Source organism: Prosopis cineraria, unplaced genomic scaffold (assembly GCF_029017545.1).
Source record: "Prosopis cineraria cultivar Desert tree isolate PC_DT_omini unplaced genomic scaffold, ASM2901754v1 PC9, whole genome shotgun sequence".
NCBI lineage: Eukaryota > Viridiplantae > Streptophyta > Magnoliopsida > Fabales > Fabaceae > Prosopis > Prosopis cineraria.
In genome coordinates, this window is record NW_026555340.1 from 31,383,671 (window position 1) to 31,404,204 (window position 20,534).

The 20,534-nt window shown below is 33.0% G+C and overlaps 1 protein-coding gene across 2 annotated transcripts; it reads left to right on the plus strand.

Annotated features, from left to right (window-relative positions):
* The first annotated feature begins 7,783 nt into the window (after positions 1-7,783).
* Positions 7,784-16,914, plus strand: LOC129320187 (protein ACTIVITY OF BC1 COMPLEX KINASE 8, chloroplastic). Of its 2 annotated transcripts, XM_054965454.1 has the most exons (21): positions 7,784-8,465; positions 8,553-8,688; positions 9,063-9,229; positions 9,537-9,657; positions 9,777-9,877; positions 10,148-10,246; positions 10,809-10,919; positions 11,021-11,100; positions 11,226-11,295; positions 11,558-11,631; positions 11,732-11,801; positions 13,054-13,142; positions 14,196-14,320; positions 14,831-14,911; positions 14,997-15,057; positions 15,163-15,217; positions 15,301-15,399; positions 15,515-15,604; positions 15,960-16,019; positions 16,162-16,285; positions 16,424-16,914. In XM_054965454.1, exons 1-20 carry the CDS (start codon positions 7,968-7,970, stop codon positions 16,276-16,278), a joined length of 2,304 nt encoding a protein of 767 aa, XP_054821429.1. In that variant the 5' UTR covers positions 7,784-7,967; the 3' UTR covers positions 16,279-16,285; positions 16,424-16,914. The 2 variants fall into 2 exon arrangements, with proteins under 2 accessions (XP_054821429.1, XP_054821430.1); XM_054965455.1 differs by lacking the exons at positions 9,537-9,657; positions 9,777-9,877.
* Positions 16,915-20,534: the final 3,620 nt, after the last annotated feature.

Here is a 20,534-nt window from a genome sequence, read left to right on the forward strand (position 1 = left end):
TATTGGTGAGCATGAAGTACGACTGGAAAGGGTCAATGGCGGCAATAACATTCAAATAATTATCAATTTTGGAACCCTGTGGACATTTGAAAGATTGTTCAAATTAAATTTGGGAGCAGAGACTAGTATCACATGAACCTTTGACAGACTATAAAAAATATATTTCCTTTTAATTGATTTTGAATGATGAAATTGTGTTTCCCTTAAGGTTCTTAATCTTAAATTACTTGGTATATATCTGTGTGTCTCGATCTTAGGACCATCAGTGGTGGCTTCTAGAGAGTGAGAAAAATGCTTGTGAGATAGAGTGATAATAACCAGATGTCAGAACGGTAATTGTTCAAAGTTACAAGCCAAATGATGAGAGGATGATTGTGGAAAACGGTTCGCTACAAGACAATATACTTTTGTTAATTGAGTTGGATTTTTCATTGGTTTGGAGCTCAAAACCATAACCTATAACGTGAATTCTTCGCACCAGTGCTCCTAGTATAATTTTGTACGGCTGGGAAAAAAGAACTCAACAAGGTAAGTGGCAGTAGCATCTGTGCTCTCTACTTTTTCTATTGCTCTGTGCCCCTGAGATTCTTTGATCACATCATATCAGTATCATCTCAAGGCATCTCCACCCTCAGTCCCCAATTTTCTACTTTTATACAAGACTCGGTGCGACTATATGAAGCTAGTGTTCAGCTAAATCAGGATCAGTGAAGGAAAAACATTACAACGCAATAGAAGACACTTTATTAGTTCCCTTGGAATATGTTGTCAAGTCTCACGAGCAAGCAGAAAATATCAGAACTCTGAGCACACAAGCTATCGAACAGGCTTCTGACACGTGGAACCCTTCGAGGCATCATCCACCATGCATTTATTTATCATGAACCACGGCTCTTTATCGTGTTCTCTCTGGTCTTCCTAATTAAAATAATGCAGGACAATAATTGTTGGTGTTGTCTCTCTGGGAAGTTTAAATGAATAAATTGTACATCCTGAGAATCCATAATTATTTTGCATTATTTTTTCCTGCTTTGACAGAGTTGAGTCAAAACAATAATCATTTGTGATTGAGAATAGACCCGGTATGATATTCTTTGAAGTGAAATGTCACCCAACACATTGAACATGATATGAGAAGACGACCAACTGTTTGGCATTAAAGCCTCTGAATCAGAGACAATCTTAGCGTGTTTTTAAATTTTGAACGCATTAGTGCTGCACAGATGGAGTTGTGAAATGCACTCTCAATTGTTGATGACAGGCGGCCCGCAAAAAAATACAAAAAACTAACATGTGCGGTACTCTTTCGATTCAATTTATAAGTCATTTCTATCAACTTCATTAATATAAATATAAAAAAATATGAAAAATAAAAATATGTAGAATTTTAAATATATCTCTATATAATAAATTTAAAAATTAATGTCATGTTACTTTTTTTTTATAAAAAGTTATTTTAAAAATATTTTTTAACTATTACTTAAAAAGCTATATCATGATTTATAAATAGGATCAAATTTACATTCTAAAATGTGTATAGGGAGTATGTGGTTTTTGAGATCAAAAAACCAACATGCACGGTTAATGTGTATGAGTCATCATAATTATCCATCTGCATACAATACTGATTCTGAAGTTAAGGTACTGGGCAGGCTAGGTAGCTTGCATGTAGATACACATGTAAGCGTTTTCTAAATCCAAAATCATTGCCTATATATATAGATGCAAAATTAAATATAGTTTAAGTGGAAAACAAATATTTTGTGTCGAGCTTTGTCAAAGTAGCTGTAGGTTCATGCAAGTCGAGTGTTAATAAGTAGTGTCTGTCTTTGTAATGTTTGATAGAATTGTTCGGGGTTGTTGACACAGCCAAATCGGTACGGAGATGCGAAGTGGGATAACATCATTGATGTATGACTACAAATAATATATGCGCTCGTGCTTATGCGGGTGGCTCCCGGTTAAGTGACAAATACAAAAAACAATTTGTAGAAGCTGAAACTACTTTGTCTGTCTTACATATACATATAGTTTATTACTCGGTCTAGCATTTATTGGCAATGGTGAATAAGTTTATAATTTGGATCATGTTCAAAGATACTGTTCTTAAAAGTTATTCTCGCTACACCGGATTAATCACGTGACAGCTCCTCAAAATTAAACAAATATTTCCTATAAAATGAATAGGGCTACAAAACAACAAATATTAACAGAATTTACTTGGGCAATGCAAAGGAGGAGAGAAAGACTAAAAATCCCAACAGTAAGGCTTCATAACTTCTCAAACTACAAGTAGCCTTCATCACGATTTAATTATATGTTTCATAAACATAATAGCGTGTTATTGTAATTCTTTCCATGAGTTTTGAACGTTTGCAACTCTTTTTTTTTTTTAAAATAACAAATGGGTAGTAAAAACTACCTAGACTAACATCATACAAGCCTTATCAAGGAAATCAAAATTAATAAGACCAACGAGCTCACCTGAAGGAGAAGAAATCAATTACAATCCAGGCATCATAGTAAGTCCGTGTTTGGCAAGTCAAACTATTGCTCTATTTCATTCACATTGAATATGTTGCAACTGGATCTCCCAATCATGTCTTAGTAGTTGATGAATATCCAAGAGTAGCATATAATCTTAGTGTTCAATGTTAAGTTCCGCATGAATCAATTCCACGACTTATAAAGAATTTGACTCTAAGACTAATCGTTCGGAGCTCGTGTCCTATGCCATTTTAAGACCTATCAAATAGGTCCACAACTCAGTAGTTAAGCTATCTCCACCCTTCAGATGACAAGTAAAACCATAAATAAATTGTCCACTTGCATCATGCAAATGTGACTCTAATAATAGAAGATGCTTCATCAACATTAAGTTTCAACCACCCCTCATCTAGTGAATGTTTGCAACTCTATCACTTGAAAACAATTAAAATAACGTTTTCAAGCTTCAATGGGAAATAATGTGTGGTTAAAGCACATTAAAAAAATCCATGGAAAAATAATTTGAATATGGAAAATGTAACATTTCAATTTAAATTTTAATAGTTAATTTGGGTTAATAGAAATTTTAAAAAAATAATATTTAGAGGTAAGAAAATTAGTAAGAGATGATTATTAAATCTAACTTAGGATATAATTCTTAAAAAAAATTTAAAAAATAAAAAAATTAAAAAATATTATTAAATTATTATTATAATAAAAAAAGGGAAAAAGTATTAAAAAAAAGGGGGAAGAAGAAGAAGAACAAAATTTCTTTCGGCCGCCGCACAACAATCATTATGTATATAATAATAATAAAAAAAAGAAGAAGGAGAGAGAGAAAAGAAGAAATAATAAAAAAAATATGTGGAACCCACTGAATTTTTATAAAAACTCACTTGTTCCTTCGTTTCTTCATTCATTCCTTCGTGCGCGCTGAGGCAGAGAGAACGCGAGTAACCGGTGCGAAATATCTAAATTTTTAAGGTAAGAGTTTTTAATAGGATATTTAGGGTGTGATTTTAAGCTTTTCAAGACTAAGTAAGTGTTTTAAAAAATTTTCTTAGTCATCTTTCTTCTTTGATTTCTGAGTTTGTAGTGGTAGAAAATTTAAGATCTGAAAGAGGGATGAATTTATGTTAAATAAATATGGTTTTTGAGGTTTTCAGCAGTATAATAAATGTTATAGAGTATAAATTTGTTGATGATCTTTAAATTTGTGGCTTATGGATCAAATTCTAAACTAGATCTGAAAATATATGTTGATTTATTAAGATTTAGATGATTATTTGGGATGATAAATGAATTATTATGGTTATAGGATTATGATTCTAAGCTAGAGACTCAATTTTTAATTTTTGAGTATTTTAGGTATGAATTTATGAAATAAAAATAAAATTTTGATAATAAAAATTAGTTTAAAATTTGATTTTTAGATTATTAATATTTATTAATAATTAAAAGAGGAGTTAAAAATTTTACTTAATAGTATTAACTATAAATTTGTATTAAGATTGAGATTAAGAATTATGTTATATTTTTAATTCTATTATTAGAATTATTTTATTAGTTTCAAAAATTGAAACTAATATTTATAAATAATATATTATTTGTAGATTGTATTACTGGTGAAGATTGTGGTGAGAGAGAAATTTTAAGGAATAATTTATTAAAAAAGTCACAAGGTAACCATGCTTTTAATTTATGATTAGTGTTACTTCATGTTAATTGGGTGATTATTGAGAAAATTATGAATTTTTTTATATTGTATATTGTGCAATATTATTATCAATTTGTTTGATTATTGTGGGAGGTGTTAGGAGACTTGCTATTGTTGTTGTATTTATGTACCATGTGGTACGCCCCTATTGGAGCTCAATAGGTGGCTTGTAAGGGCTCGGGCTAATCTACCTTTAGCCGGGTAATTTAGCACCGAGTGAGGGCTACGGCTCGAGGTTAATAGAGAGATATAAGGATGGTTGTTTGTGTATATTGTAATATTTCTTATATTTATTGGAATTATATTATTTTTAATTCTCACTTGTAAGCACACAATTAACTGTTTGTATACACTATCATAAATTGGCTTTGGTTACTGGGACTTTTGAGTCTCATTATGTGGTTAACAATTTTCAGGAGAAGAGCCACGAATGACACGTGGAGGAGTCTCAGAGGCTTAGTGGCATAGATTCATTGTCTCTTTTGGGTATTTGATTTATGATTTATAATGTGTTATATTACCAATATTAGGGCTTTTTGTTTATTGACAATTATATGAATATATTAGTGTAATCATGTCTTTCAAACTATTTCTATTTTTGGTATACTTTAGATGACTGTAATTTTAATATTTGATTTACTTTGGATTGGTTAAAATGGCATAATTATGAGGCCAAATGATTGGCTTGTGTTGAAAATTGACTAAATTGTTTTTTTTTTACTTGTTGGGTGTATAAGGATGGACAAATGTGATTTAGTTTACTTGTTGGGAGTATAAGGATGGACAAATGTGATTTAGCCTAATGGCATGTGGGAGGTAAAAATTTATCTGAAATGTTATATTGTATGAGTTGAAGCCAATTATAAAATATTTTATATTGAAATTATTGATATAAAAATATATTGGATGGCTGTAACCCAACTATGGTTGAGTTAAATTATTTAAAAAAAAATTTAGTGTGTTACAGAAACCATAAGGCTTCTGGAAAAGCATAGTTACAAAATTAATTTAATTATTTTTGCAAAATAAATTTGGTAAAAAGTATTCAATGTCTCTTTGACACATGAACCTACTTCTCTTTCTAGCTCGCCTACTAACCTACTTTCATTTGTCAGTACATATGCACTGGGAACTATACCCATGTGGATAATATGGGACCTTTTCTTTTAACACACTAACAAAATAATTACAACAATATCATTTATAAGGTACATTATAAAGGGTCTATTTGATCATATTTATAAATCATAGTGTGATTTTTTAAGTAATATTTTAAAAATATTTTTAAAATTACCCTTTACGATAAAGAAAACATAATATAATATTACTTTTTAAATTTATTATATGGGAACATGTTTAAAATTTTATATAATTTTAGTTTTTATATTTTTTTATATTAATATTAATGAAATTGATAGAAATAACCTTTACAAAAAATGGGAGGAGTAATTCATTTATATATTTTGCAACCATTTGGGAATTTTATTAGGAAGAATGACAATTAAAAACCTTCTAAGAATATTAATCTCAATTATGAATCGTAAAATTTTAAAATTTCAATTAAGGACCATAATTGTGATAAAAAATGTAATTTGTAAGGTGGAATTCATTATTGTCACTTAAAAATTCGCTAACCTAATTTGAAAAAATTTATAACGTATATTGTGAAAATATGAAACTTTATTTAAAAATTAATTGTTTAACAAAAAGCGCCACTTGAGAATTCACTAACTCGACTTGAAAATTTTTTTAATGTACATTATAAAAATATGAAAATCTACTTGAGAATCGATTGTTTAATAAAAAAATCAATTTGGACAAGTCACCTTTTATTAATAATTCTCAAGTAAAGTTTCATATTTTTATAATATACTTAAAAAAATTTTTAAGTTTGGTTAGTGAATTTTCAAGTGGCGCTTTTTGTTAAATATTTCACTTTTAAGTGCATGTTCATATTTTCATAATATATGTTAGTAATTTTTTTAAATTGGGTTAGTGAATTTCACCTCACAAACTATATTTTTTTATCACAATTAAAAATTATAATCCTTAATTAAGATTTTAAAATTTCATAATCTGTAATTGAAATTAATATTTTTAAAAAGTCATTAATTATCATTTTTCCATCTCATTAATGCCGGCTTTTACACATATTGCTAGCTAAAAGTCAGCTAACATCGCAGTCCCATTGAATGGAAAGAAAAATTAAAAATTAAAACAGAGAGATGGCAGGCGATGGCGCTGTGGATATACAAACCACGCGTCATATACAGTTCTTTTAAAATCATGACAAAAAAATCAGGTGTGCATGCGATGCTTCCGCTAGAATTGGTTAATAATGATCTCAATAATTTCCAACCTGAAACCAAAGCATGCAATGAAATCATATGTAACAAGATGTATTTGCCGTGATTTTAAAGGACTTGGAACAGGTACAAGTTTTTTTGGTAGCATCTCGTCAAATGTTTATCTGAGCAAACCTTACTCAATAAACACAATATTCTGTACGCCCGTTTAAATTATCAACAGCAATTTACTTACTTTTACTTTAACAACTTGTTCACGTACTGCACAAATATTCTCTCAAGTTGCTCTTGCTTGTAGGTTATAGGAAGCATAACCTCCCCGAATTGCACAAAAGTCTCTCAAGTTGCTGTTGCTTGTAGGTTCCTAGCCTCAATATTCACATGCTTGGGGGTAATCCCAGTGAGGATAACGCGTTAAGAATTTGGAACGACATCTTTGCACGCTATTGCTGTAATGCATGTATTCATGAGTTTGCAAAATGCATCATGGAAACTAATCTTTTTTTTTTTCCTCGTCTAAATTTGTCGATTTTTCATGCATGCTTGTGCGTGCGTTCTAATTTTCTTTTCTTTTTAGACAATTATTAATTAAATTAGACTATAAGATATGAATTAAATCAATAGTGAGTATTATACCTGTAATGATTATAGAAGTTTAAAAATTTGCTTGCATTGATTCTTGAACCTCATGGATTTTAAAAAAATTATGCCGGAATAACTATCAATAAACTTGACAATATTTAAACATGGCCTAGCATGATTAGATAATCATATCAAAAGAATTCTTCAATCCTATAAAAGTATTTAAGTCCAAAATCTAAGGTTCTAAACAATAATCCTTTAACTGAAGTTATTCACAGAAAAATTTAAAATAAAAAAAAGCTCATTTTGTGTTGAAAGCAGCTAGGAATTTTTTTTTTTTTCAGAGGTTAAAACTCGGATTAGTTTTGATCGAGTCGATGATAATGGCTCAGACTACGAAGCCTGGTCGTTTGGAAGCCCATCAAGTAACCCAAGTATATGTGAACCGCAAACTTGCTCCTGAACACGTAGGCTTAAAGCGTGCAAACAAATTCCACGCAAGCGAAAGCCTGCGGGAGTGCGGGTGCTTGCAATGTAAATGTGTGGTTCAGTTGAGCCCAGGACAAACCGCGAAGCTCATTGCCAATGAAAATCTCCAAAACTTCCATGGTTCATCTTAATTATTGCCACGTGTCCTCTTTATCTCCACCCTTTCCCCCCTCCCCCCTCCTTCCTTCCTTCCTTCCTTCCTTCCTCTGTTCCCTTGTATCTTTCATTTTTACTGTCTGCTGTCGCATTTCTGTCTTGCTTGCTTCCACCCTTTCCATTGTCCCATACGATTCCCCTTCGGCTCTTCCCGTCCGTTTCTATGCTCCTCAACCGCCATGAAAGCTAGGGTTAGAGTTTGATTCTTACCACTCTAATAACTACCAATCATGGCTTTGTCTACTCTACCGTTACCAGAACTCCACTTTCTTTCCTCTCAGATTACTCCTAGACGTCGTCTTACTGTCTCTAGATTTTACACGGTTAAGTCTGTCTCTGGGCATACCGGGTGCAGTGTTGCTATTCGTACGCAAATCCGCGCCGTCAAACAAGAAGTTGCTTTAATCGAAGAGAAAGAGAAGGAATTGGTGAAGAGAGTAAATGATATAGAATGGAGTGGCAATGGAGCATCCGGTACTAGCGGGAGTAATCACGGTACTAATGGATCCACAAAGGGATACGTAAATGGTAGCTTGGGTGTGGTAGAGAGTGAGAACGGGAGCAACTATGGGAGCTTGGTGAAGTATGTGAATGGAAATGGTGCAGCGGCTGAAATTTTGGAAGATGTTGAGGCCTCCAAACTGAAGGAGGATGGAAGGAAGAGAAGGATTGAGGAGATTGGCAAAGAAGACGCCTGGTTCAAAAAATCGGGGGAAAACCAGGTCGAGGTATGAGTCTTCGATGTTGATTGATGCTCCCGTTGTCAACACTTTATTTGAGATTCCGTAAGTCAGACGAAGATGTGAATATTGCAGGTTGCAGCTGCACCTGGAGGTCGTTGGAGTAGATTCAAAACGTACTCGACAATTCAGAGAACCTTGGAAATTTGGGGATTTGTTGTAACATTTATCTTTAAGGCTTGGTGGAACAACCGGAAGTTCTCTTACAAAGGTCCATGAGCTGTACATTATAATTATAGTAACCATTGGAGGCATTATATGCCCCACAAACTAATTCATTTTCTCTTAGTCCTATAGATGGCTATGAACTAAAATTCTGGAAGTAGCTGTAAAAGTTATAGCAGGTTAATTATGCTAGGCAGCGTTGATTCTTGCTACACAATTAACTATGCCTCAACAGTTAACCTCACCGATGTCATGATTTTATTATTTTTTTGGTGGATGGTCTAGTTACAATGTTCATTTTATTTATCATCCATACTTTATGTTCTAAGAATTTATACTAACAAGAAATAACTCTTCTAACACGTGAAGTATTTTTCACGAAATTCTATGGGGGCATTGATTTGATGACATTATTTGCAGGAGGAATGACTGAGGAAAAGAAAACCTTAAGACGGAAGGCCCTTGCCAAGTGGCTGAAGGAAAGCATTCTGAGACTAGGTCCAACTTTTATCAAAATTGGCCAGCAATTCTCCACAAGGGTGGACATTCTTCCACAAGAATATGTTGACCAGTTATCGGAATTACAGGTTTTTATTTTGAACACCATTTATAAGATTGATAATTGGAAGGAAATATTGAAATGTCATGAACTTGCTTTTGTTGTATAACCTTTTGTATATTTTATTATTAATGATATTTCATCATCCATACTTGGAACTTGAGTTATTAGATGTACATCTTCTCCATCCAATGTTACTTAACTGGTGCACTAAGACAAGTGTGACGACAAAATATATGACAGAAAAATTGTAGTTATAAAATTATGATGAATAGAGAGTACTATGCTAAGGTTGTATTTAGTTGGAGCCTAAGCTACCTCAATACTGGGTCCAGGATCAAGTTCCTCCTTTCCCCTCAGAGACTGCTTTAGCCATTGTTGAAGAAGAGCTTGGAGCACCTATAGGTGACATCTTTGATCGATTTGACTATGAACCAATTGCTGCTGCAAGTCTTGGTAATCATAATTTTACTTTGCACTTATTTCTCATGTTGCATGAAATTGAACTTAAGTAATTGGTATCTTACTTGATGAGATGACAAGAATAATGATGTCTTATAGTTTTTCCAATGCAGGTCAGGTTCATCGTGCAAGATTAAAGGGACAGGAGGTTGTTGTTAAAGTGCAAAGACCTGGTCTCAAGGGTCTTTTTGATATTGATCTTAAAAACCTGAGGGTTAGTGTTATGAGTCTGTCATAACATTTCATATGACCTTGTGCTGCATGCACAAGTGATGTTTCTATGTGATAATTGCACCATTTTTATCTCAAACTTATTATCTAACTTTTACCAGCCTGCCAAAGTTGTCACTTTTTCTTCAAGATATCATATATTAACTTGTCTATACTGCGAAAACTCTGTTCATGCATGTGTTTGGTGAAAATTTCTTCTGAAGATTATGCGGCAATATTTCAAACACTGATACTTAGGCCTGCTTTCCCCCAGGTTATTGCTGAATATCTTCAAAAGGTTGATCCAAAATCCGATGGGGCAAAAAGAGACTGGGTGGCTATTTATGATGAGTGTGCCTCTGTCTTATATCAGGTGATGATAATCTAGTGATGGGCTAAACAACGATTGTTGTAGGTTGATTAGGGGGTATTTTATTCAAACATATAAAATAGGTAAGAATTTAGTTAGTTGTCGCGAGACATGTCATTCTTCAAATTGAGGCATATTTGTTGTTCTAGGTTTTATATTTAACTTATTGTCTCTGGTCAGTGGAATTATTCTGTGAATGTTAAAGGCTAGCCATCATACAGTTAGCATGACTTTGTAACTAGTGAGGTGGAAAGAATTGAGAGAGAGAGAAGAGGGAGGGTTGCAGCATTTTGAGCTGCAAGATTAAAATTTTCTATTGCTGTGATGGGAAAAAGTGTATCTCGTTATAAAAAAGAGCCCCACTAAACCAGCCTTAATAAAAATAATTTAAGTAGTATATCCTGTAGAAACAGATCATGCATAAGAATGCCTGTTAAGGTTTTAATTCCTGTTTGATTAATGGATATTATTCTTGTTTCAGCAAGATGCAATTGCAATTTATATGCTTCAATCATCCTCAACTTTCTCTTTTCCTGCTAATGTAATGCAAGTTGACATCTTTCAGGAGATTGACTACACCAAGGAAGCTACTAATGCAGAGCTCTTTGCTAGTAACTTTAAAAACATGGATTATGTTAAGATCCCTATAATCTTCTGGGATTATACCACACCGCAGGTTTGACCTTTGTTGTCCATGGATGTGGCCAAGTGCATCTGTCTCATTTTTGATCTAATATCATTCTTATCTATCCCTTTCTAACTTGATATCAAATGCAGGTGCTGACAATGGAATATGTTCCAGGGATTAAAATAAACAAAATACAAGCATTAGATCAGCTTGGGGTTGACCGCAAAAGGTTAATGGAACCTCTTTGTTTTTATGTTGAAGTTCCGAGTAACAAGTGATGTTTTACTTTTATACTTTGAGGCTCGGAATAATGTCTATTTAAAACAATTAAAATATTGCTCTTATCTTTTACAGGTTAGGGCGATATGCTGTTGAGTCATACTTGGAACAGATTCTATCACATGGTTTCTTCCATGCTGACCCAGTGAGTTCTTGATGTTAATGTTGACCTTAGGCACCATAGGTTCAAGTGCAGCCCACAGACCACAAGACACTTGTGTTATTATATCATTTGTTTCAACATAAGTTGTTATTGTTCCCAAGTTAATTTGTGTATATTTTGTCTTGTTCCCTCTTGATATTGTTAGAATGAGGGATCTTCAATCCTTATGTTTCATGGTTATCACTTAGGAAATTTGACACTTGGTGCCCTATCTTGCCTGTACTTATTGTTCATATTCTTGCAGCATCCTGGAAATATTGCGGTTGATGATGTCAATGGTGGCAGATTGATATTTTATGATTTTGGAATGATGGGAAGGTTTATAATTTGTCTCTGGCTATTTAAACATGAATGTACCATTAATACAATTTTTAACCTTGGCAGATGATTAACATTTCATCTTTATTGCATCTTACAGTATTAGTCCAAACATACGAGAAGGTTTGCTTGAAGCATTTTATGGAGTTTATGAGAAAAATCCAGATAAGGTTATTATTTTTTTATGAATGGTGTCCTGCCATCTCATCTTAAATGGATCAGTCAAATTAACAGTGTTTATGGGTCTACTGATGACTTTTTGAATTGCTTTTTCACTCAATATTTTTCTACAACATTTTTTTTGTTGTCATTTTTTTTTATTTTGTTAAAAAAATTAAAACATATTTGATCGTGACTGCTGACATTTAGAAATTATTTTTATATTGTATTTTCATGATATCATATTAACATATTTATGTTTATATAATTTTAAAAATCTTTTTTTTTTTACAGGTAATAAGTTCAGAAATAAAATAATGTGTTTATATCTTTAGTATGCACAAAAGTAAAAAAATAACAATTTGTTTTTTATTGCTAAATAACATGGAGTTATTAAAACAACTTATTATACATTTGTGGCATGGATAATAAATCTTACTAATGGCCTTTTTTTTTTTTTAAACTGCAACGTTTTTGTACATTTTTCTATGTCCATCATATTTTTCCAGTTTGTTAAAAAGATTAAAGCATAGTGGCTATGTTAGAGTTGGATAATACAAAAGTTAATGTTGGTACAATGAGACTAGAGAATGCATATATTTAATAATAATCAACAACTTAATCAATTTTGCTTTTTTGGAGTTGCGGCATGGTTTCATATTATGATTTATTAATCAAGTTATTACCCTTTTCTAAGAATAATTAAGACTTCTTATATGTTTTGTTTGAATTAAAGAAAAATAGAGATGCAAGTGAGATTTATTGTTTTGTGAGTGTCACATGATTAACTTTCGTTTCTTCTCTTTTCCTTTAATTACTTCATCTTATATTGTAGTAAGGCAGCTAGATTTCATGATTTAAATTTAATGCACATGCTCTTATTCTAGGAAAGATCTCCCAAGAAGCAAATATAAAGATGTACTTCATTGTTTTTATTATTGTAAACATATTTTATGCAATCTAAGACTAGTGACATTTGCCAGAGAAAAAAATTAAAAGAATTATAATGTGTTATAGCCTACCAAAAATAGATCATAGATTGAATACAACATGAAAGTCACATTCTATTAAGCCATAATTTTTCATAAAGATACACATTCTCATAATGATGAGAGACTAACAAAAAAGGAAAAAAAAAAAAAATTCGTTAATTTCTCTTCAATTCCATGCATTGCACAGGACATTTTCTAGTTCTATGAATACTATAATGTAAAATTGCATGCTTTGTACAAATTACTAAATGAATCTTCTGGCTCGATTTAGGTCCTTCAATCAATGATTCAAATGGGTGTTCTTGTCCCAACCGGAGATATGACTGCTGTTAGACGTACAGCACAATTCTTCCTCAACAGGTAGCTTGCTGAACCCAGTTGGCAGTAGTTTTGAAAAGTAGAAAGCATGTAGCACTAGTAGGATTTTTATTAATCTATTTTATTGTATGAAACAGTATATCATGGTTTTAAATAATTGATTGGAACATTTAGGAGCATGCAGAGTTCACATAAAGTATCCTACTAAATTGAAGAGTCCAAGTCCTTGATTCTGTAAACAATTTTGCAAGTTCAACACTGCCTTAGTTTTGTTTTAACCTAGATAATCACATTTCCTCACTTTGTTCATTGCTCCGTGGGGATTGCTGTGAACTTATTCTTATTTTGAAACAGTTTATTAGTTTTGCATTCCTACTGGAGTTTTACAAAATCCACTATGAGAGGAGTTTTTGTTTAAAATCATTTGACAGGTGCCTTTATCAGGATTATTTTGTTTGGCAATATTTTCACGATTTTTTGTCAAATTACTGAAAAGGACATGTACTTTCATAGGTGGGTGAAAAATTTTAGTAGTTATGGTAATTAATGATTCTGAATGGGGGAGCGAATGTCTTGAAAAATATTTCACTTCTGCTTCTGCTCTTGGTTTAAAGGACAAGCTCTATTTTTTTTTTCTCCCATTCTCCTCACAGCGAAAAAAACGAAAAGAAAAACTCTGCTACCACTAAGAACCAACTCCTTTAAAAAAAAAAAAAAAGCAGGGCGAAATTCCTCTGTTAACCAAAACAAGTATTTTTTTCTTGAAGGTGAAAAAAAAAAAGCAGCTTCTCCAAAAGCTTAACAAAGCAGTCACTATATCTGATATGCTGGTGGCTGAAATGCATTGTTTGTTGATTGGTGTTTTTCAGAATCACTTGTGTAGCCTGATTAATTATGTTATAAATACTGACATGTATATGAAATTTTTACAGTTCCTGACCGGTTGTTGATCTCAGTAGTATTTCCTTTTCCTTCGCTGTTAATATTTTGTAGAATACTTTGAGTGCACTGACTGATTATGTTATCAATCTTCTAAAATCTATTTGGAACTTTCGTTGAGAATTTCTGACCTTGCATTCTTGTAATACTCTATAGTTTTGAAGAGCGTCTAGCTGCACAGAGGAGGGAGAGAGAGACAGCAACAGCTGAACTTGGATTCAAAAAGCCATTAAGCAAGGAGGAAAAGATGATGAAAAAGAAAGAACGCTTGGCTGCTATTGGTAATGTACCTGGTGTAATTGCATGAGGGTCTTTAAGTTATGCTTTATGCTATTCAATCAATGTATGTAAAGTATATGACAATTAATTATCGTTATTTTGGTCACGTGAGGAAGCAAACAGGTGAATGCCAGGAAGATTATATAGTATGCATGCTATAGTCCACCTAGCCTTGTTCCTATCGATTATATTTACTCATTACGAATTTTTAAAATTTTTGTCCAGTAGCTTACAGGTAGGTGAAGAATCTTATGTACTGTTTTATGAGTTATTACATACATTATGTTTTTTGATCTTATGGTTGATTTTCATAAAAAAATAATAGGACTTTGACCATGAAATTGGACATGCCCCAGATCAACTATAAGCGTTATGTCATGTATCTGGAGCCCTGGTCTTTAAATTATTTCAGTGTTATGTTCTTAGTTCAATGACATTTTGCAATCAGCAGACTTAATTTTACTTTGAGAAAAGTTATGTTTGCTGCTGATATCCGTCTTATTTTATAACAGGTGAAGATTTGTTATCCATTGCTGCAGACCAGCCCTTCCGGTTTCCTGCAACATTCACATTTGTTGTTCGAGCATTCTCAGGTGAATATAATTTAGGTTAATTCATTAATTATGCATTTTACATGCATGTGGTTATTATTTCAAAGAGTTAATGTTCCTTTTGTAGTGTTGGATGGCATTGGTAAGGGGCTTGACCCACGATTTGACATTACTGAGATTGCCAAACCGTGAGTGTTGTCTTTATAGTTTATCAATTTTCAAACCTTTTAAATTTCAATTTTAAGCATTTATTTTTTGCATGCTTAACATATCTATCCTGCTTTGCCTTGTAGTTATGCTTTGGAATTGCTAAGATTTCGTGAAGCAGGGGTTGAAGTTATCCTAAAGGCAATGATGAATTTCCTCTTCTGTGCTTGAATTCAGTATCCTCTAAGGATTTGTTTTCTCATGTCCTTCTTGTAAATGTGCAGGACTTCAGAAAGAGGTGGGACAAACAGTCTCGAGCATTTTATAACTTATTTAGACAGGCTGATAGGGTTGAAAAGCTTGCTGACATTATCCAAAGACTGGTAATACTCTGATTTTTACTGAAAATTTGAACTGTTCATTTAATGCATACCAGTTGCTTGGTCTTTGACTTCTGGTATTCCAGACCTCTGCTAATTTCATTTAATTTTTACACAGGAGCAAGGTGATCTGAAGCTCCGAGTTCGAGCTCTGGAATCTGAGAGAGCATTTCAACGTGTTGCCACTGTCCAGAAGACAATAGGAAATGTGAGTCAAGCCGGCCTGTGACTTTTTGGAATTGTAAAGTTTACTTGTCACTTAAAATGAGTCTGTTCTTGTGTCAAAAAAATGAGTCCGTTCTACAGTTCTACTTCCTAGATGTTAATGTGTTATTTTCTGGGAGGGATGCAAGGCCTGTAAATGGCTAATGGATGTAGATAATTTGTTCATACTTGACTAGAATGTATTGCATTTATGCATGTATGTATAGTAATCCACGCGCATATTTTGTCTACCCGTTTGTTGATGTTAGTTCATGATATTAGTATCTGATGAAAAACCAGAAAGACCTGCTACGCAACAGCATGATGCATATTGACTTTACATTGTTATCAATTGACAGGGTGTTGCTGCCGGGAGCTTCATAAATCTTGCTACAGTTTTGTATCTCGGTTCAATTCGCGTAAGCTTTCTTGCTACCCTTCTTTTCTCGAGGTCGTTAGCAAGTCAATTAATTGATTTTCTTTTGGCCAAAAAAAAAAAAACAATTAATTGATTCTCTGTTCTTACTTTCTCATTCCTCTGTTACTTGTTATCTTTTTCAGGTACCTGCCATTATAGCATATGCCTTGTGTGCATTTTTCAGTTTTCAAGTTCTCATTGGCATTGTGAAGGTCAAGAAGCTAGATGAACGAGAACAGTTGATAACAGGGACATCTTAATCAACCAGTAAGTCACAGTAGCGTACTCTCAACTGTCTGTACGATCAGTGTTTTGATTGGGTATCCTTAACGCTTTACTGGCCCCTTTTTTTTTTTTTTCCCTTTCTCTCTTTCTTTTCCATTTCCTTGATTGGGTCCATTGCAGAAGGAGGATGGATAATGTAGCTAGTGCTGGTGCTACTTGCTAGTTGACGTCCAGAACGAGAATATGGTTAAATGCTCAAGGAAAGCTAAATTCATCCTTTCAAAAGACGTCAACATATGCAAAAAATTCTGGCCGGCAAATTACATGTTGTGACTTGTGAGTGTTTCTACAGGCTCGAGGCTTCTGTTAATTAATCTCTTAAGATATGGGGCACCTATGAGGTTGCGAAATCATTTTTTGTTGTTAACCTGAGCCCCCTTTCCTGGTATATTTCCCTTAATAACAGTTCAGAAATTGTATTCTTTACCCTTCTTCCACACCGGCTGTTATGCAGGCTTAATGATAACGTGGCATTTATTGTTGTAAGTAGAATATGATATAGTGCAGCTTACCACAAAATTTGACAGTGGCAAGCTCATCCTGAAATTGACGAACTTGAAAAAAATATAAGTGTATGGCGCCCATGTGATGGCTTTAAATTACAGTTTAAACGACATTTTTGGTTCTTTTTGGTTTACGTGATTAATGCACAGACATTCTTGTCCTGAAAACGTAACACCACCTTCATCATTGTGCACACAGGACCTAATTTAAGTCGCTTTGTCCATTTCGTATCTGACAAGATTTCCGTCGTTTGCTGTTTCCGTTTCTCTGGCCTGTGTCCATGGAAGAAATGATCTCCTGTTGTTCAGTCTCGTGGCTTTAACGTGACCGTTCCTTTAAATGTCAATATTCAAGTGTAAACATCATGACACAGGAGGACGGAGCAGCCTGGGAATAAGGACAAGCGTATCCCAAGGAAGGAACATCATATGCCAAGTAGCTCGCTAACGTCTGGATCGAGGGTAGGTTATCCAGACATCCTACATGAGCATGTTTTGCGACTTCTGTCAGCCGAGCGGGCGTAGCAACCTGGGTGGTTTTTTTTTTTTTTTTTTTTAAGTAGAAATTGGCACTAAAATTCAACCAAAACTATAAATAGTACAAAGCATAAAGCAAAACAACAAAGAAACAGAGAAAACCTTCATCAATCACCATTTTCAATAATAAAATGCGGGGTTGATCACAAAGAGAACTGCTGAGTGATCACACTGGGTTTTCATAAGAACAGGATTTCTTATTCTTCATTGTCACAATCAAGTCATTTGACTTTGGAAAACGGGTTGTACGGGTGGTGATGTGCGAGTGGCATGTTCCACACTTCCACTTCAACAACCTCATCTCTCTCTCTCTCTCTCTCTCTCTCGGTAGAAAACAATCTCATCTTTGTTTAGATGAGAGAGAATAGAGAATGTGGGTGGAAAACACAGGATGGATGAACGAAAGAGAAGCGTGAGAGGAAAATATTTTCTTTCCTTTTGTTTAGATAAACAGTAAAAAAGAAATAAGAGCCATTAATCTCTTCGCTTTCAAAGAGAACTGGTAAATAAATGAGAGGACAGAAATATCGTACTATCAATCCAACAGATCTCAACACTAGGATTCGTTGAAAAGAGAAATCTCAATTCTAATAGGTTATGCCGGGCTACTGGTTAGTGCAAGTTCCCTTTTGCTGGCCCATTTATTAAAAATGTCAATTGCCTGTCATTGGATTCATATATTATTTTTTTTAAAAAAAAAAGAAAACAGAAGTGTAATCTTTGTGACATTCAAGAGGATCAAATTGCATGTATGAAAACGGGGGGAAAGGTAAAATGTAAGAACATTCAATTTTTCAAATATTAAAATGAGTGTCTCATTCTGGTACTAAAAAAAAAAAAAGTCTCATGCAATTTTTACTGAGGTTTTGTACTCGTTATATATAATTGAAAATGCATAAGTAGATCCTCATTCCTAGAATCATTCAGTAAACTAGCCTATGTATTACATTTCAGAATTTTATGATGAGAAAATTAAAAAACAAATTCCATGGTTATCAAATGAGTCCGGATTTTTGGTTAGAAGAAATTTTTGTTTTCGGTTTATCCATTATCTACGTCTGAGAATTGGGACAAGGGGAAAACGGCCGAAACATGTTAAGCGCTTCAATGAGCAGATCAGAATATGAGTTTCTGCGATAGATGCGTAGAATATAAACCTAAAAAAATCTCAGTAAAACACTAAGTAGTAATAAACGATCCTTTAAAATTACGAACGTGGGTAGCTTTGGACAAACCAAAGCATAATTAAAAACAAAACCATACAGAAATATTATCATCTAAGGTAGAGAGTTGGTGTAGATGTAATCTTCATTCTCCAGAACGTCTTCTTCCAACTCGCCATTCCCTTTCTTGCACTCAACGCCCTCTTTTTCACACCAACCTCTTCTCTGCATGACATCATTATATTATGGTAATCAATTACTCCAAGAACTTTGAATCAATCTAATTGTCTAATTCAACAGCCAGAAAAACAGGGCATCAAATATCAATAATCAGAGAGGGAAAGGGATTCAAAACTCACAGCTGAGGAAGAACTTCCAGAACCCACAACTAGTTCATCGCTAACTGCTTTGCCTTGAACAGCCAATTTGACAATGAAGATGAATAGCAGAATCAGAAACAAAGCTGGTTTCGAGAGTGTCATTGTTGTAGCTATAGCTAGCTAGTTTGAACCTCGAATCCTGCAATAATATGCGACGTGTGTGATTCAAGTGTCGTGTCCCTTATGAAACGAAGGTGGTCCGAAAACTTTACAGAGCAGCACCGACGACGAGAGGTTGATATTGTACAGTGTAATAAGCTATTATTCAATTAAGAGTTTCAGCTTCTTCTTTGACCTGTCTTCGGATTCCTGAGCATAAAGCTCGCACATCAAGAGCTAGGTTGGCTTCTCTTGGTGTTTTCTCACTAAATTATTTAAAATGGAAGGACACAAGAGGCTGAGAGAGATCGCTTGCCCAAAGAGGTGTCCACTACTTTGTTTGATACCATTTCTTTATTTCTTCTATTATTATCATTATTATTTAAATTCTGTTGGAACAATCTCTGCTGTTTCCAAATGCCTTGTTATAGAAGACTGGTAAATATCAATTTTCTTATCCATCATTTAGAATTATTAAATCTGTTTTGTTTTTGTATAGATGTCTTCACAGGTTTTAATTAAATTCAAATTGTATAAAAAATAGTTTTTTTTAATCCTTGTTGATAAAATCGTGTCAATTTATCAATGATCCAGCTATTCTGTGGCTCATTGAGCAAATCAAGTGTTGGAATTTAATTTATTTGATTGAATAACTCAGGTGGTCCAAAAGGTGGTGAATAAAATTTGTAATGCACCGCTAGTTTTATTTTTTTTTCCCCGAGGGATTCTTATTCTTTTTGTAGGTATTCATTCATATTTTTACATAAATTAGGTAGAACTCGGGTCAAGTTTAAAGTGGTTAGACTGGACACGTATCTTTGATTTTGATTTTCATTATTGAATCAACAGTCAATTAGTAATCAGTAATCACAGCTGAATTTTTAAATGTAATTTATTCTAGTATTACGTTTTAATTATGATTCTATTCTACATGACTTCCATTGCGGAATAATTATCACGGTACCTTCACCGACTCCTTTTCTTCACAATAACAAGAAAAAAAAATTGATATGATTAAAAATGAATTCCATCATATATGAAGCGTTAAGATAATAAATAGGGAAGATATTCTATTATTTAAGGGAGAATATCAATAAAAGATACAAGAAATAATTTAATATATCTGATAAACTCTAGACAAAAAGGGAAATTTTTTATACTTAATATATTTGTTTTCAATTAAATTAAGAACATTTGGTCTTTTATAAATTATTTATTCTATAATAAATTATTAATTTTATAAATACATTAAAATTCACTTATCATTATTTGATTGGATAAAAGTGTATTAAATATACAAATTAAATATATAAGTTTTACCCCTAAACAAATTGAATACTTGTTAAAGTAATAATTTCATTCATTGATTTGTTAACGTTTACTTGTTAAAAATTATTATTAAATATTAAATTATTATTAGATCCTTTATTAATATTTGCTCAGATAAAATATCGCACTTTTTGTTACTTTTTTTTTTATAAATTTTTTTAAAGACCAACAATAATGTAATGTAAAGATCTGTCGTGAATATCAACGTTTGTTGCTGACA

What these genes read in the sequence shown, in the direction of transcription:
- LOC129320187 (XM_054965454.1), top strand. Translation starts at nt 7,968, where the DNA reads ATGGCTTTGTCTACTCTACCGTTACCAGAACTCCACTTTCTTTCCTCT. An exon ending in GTGCCTCTGTCTTATATCAG is followed by an intron (nt 10,247 to 10,808) that starts GTGATGATAATC and finishes GACATCTTTCAG; the next exon opens with GAGATTGACTACACCAAGGA. An exon ending in GCACAATTCTTCCTCAACAG is followed by an intron (nt 13,143 to 14,195) that starts GTAGCTTGCTGA and finishes AATACTCTATAG; the next exon opens with TTTTGAAGAGCGTCTAGCTG.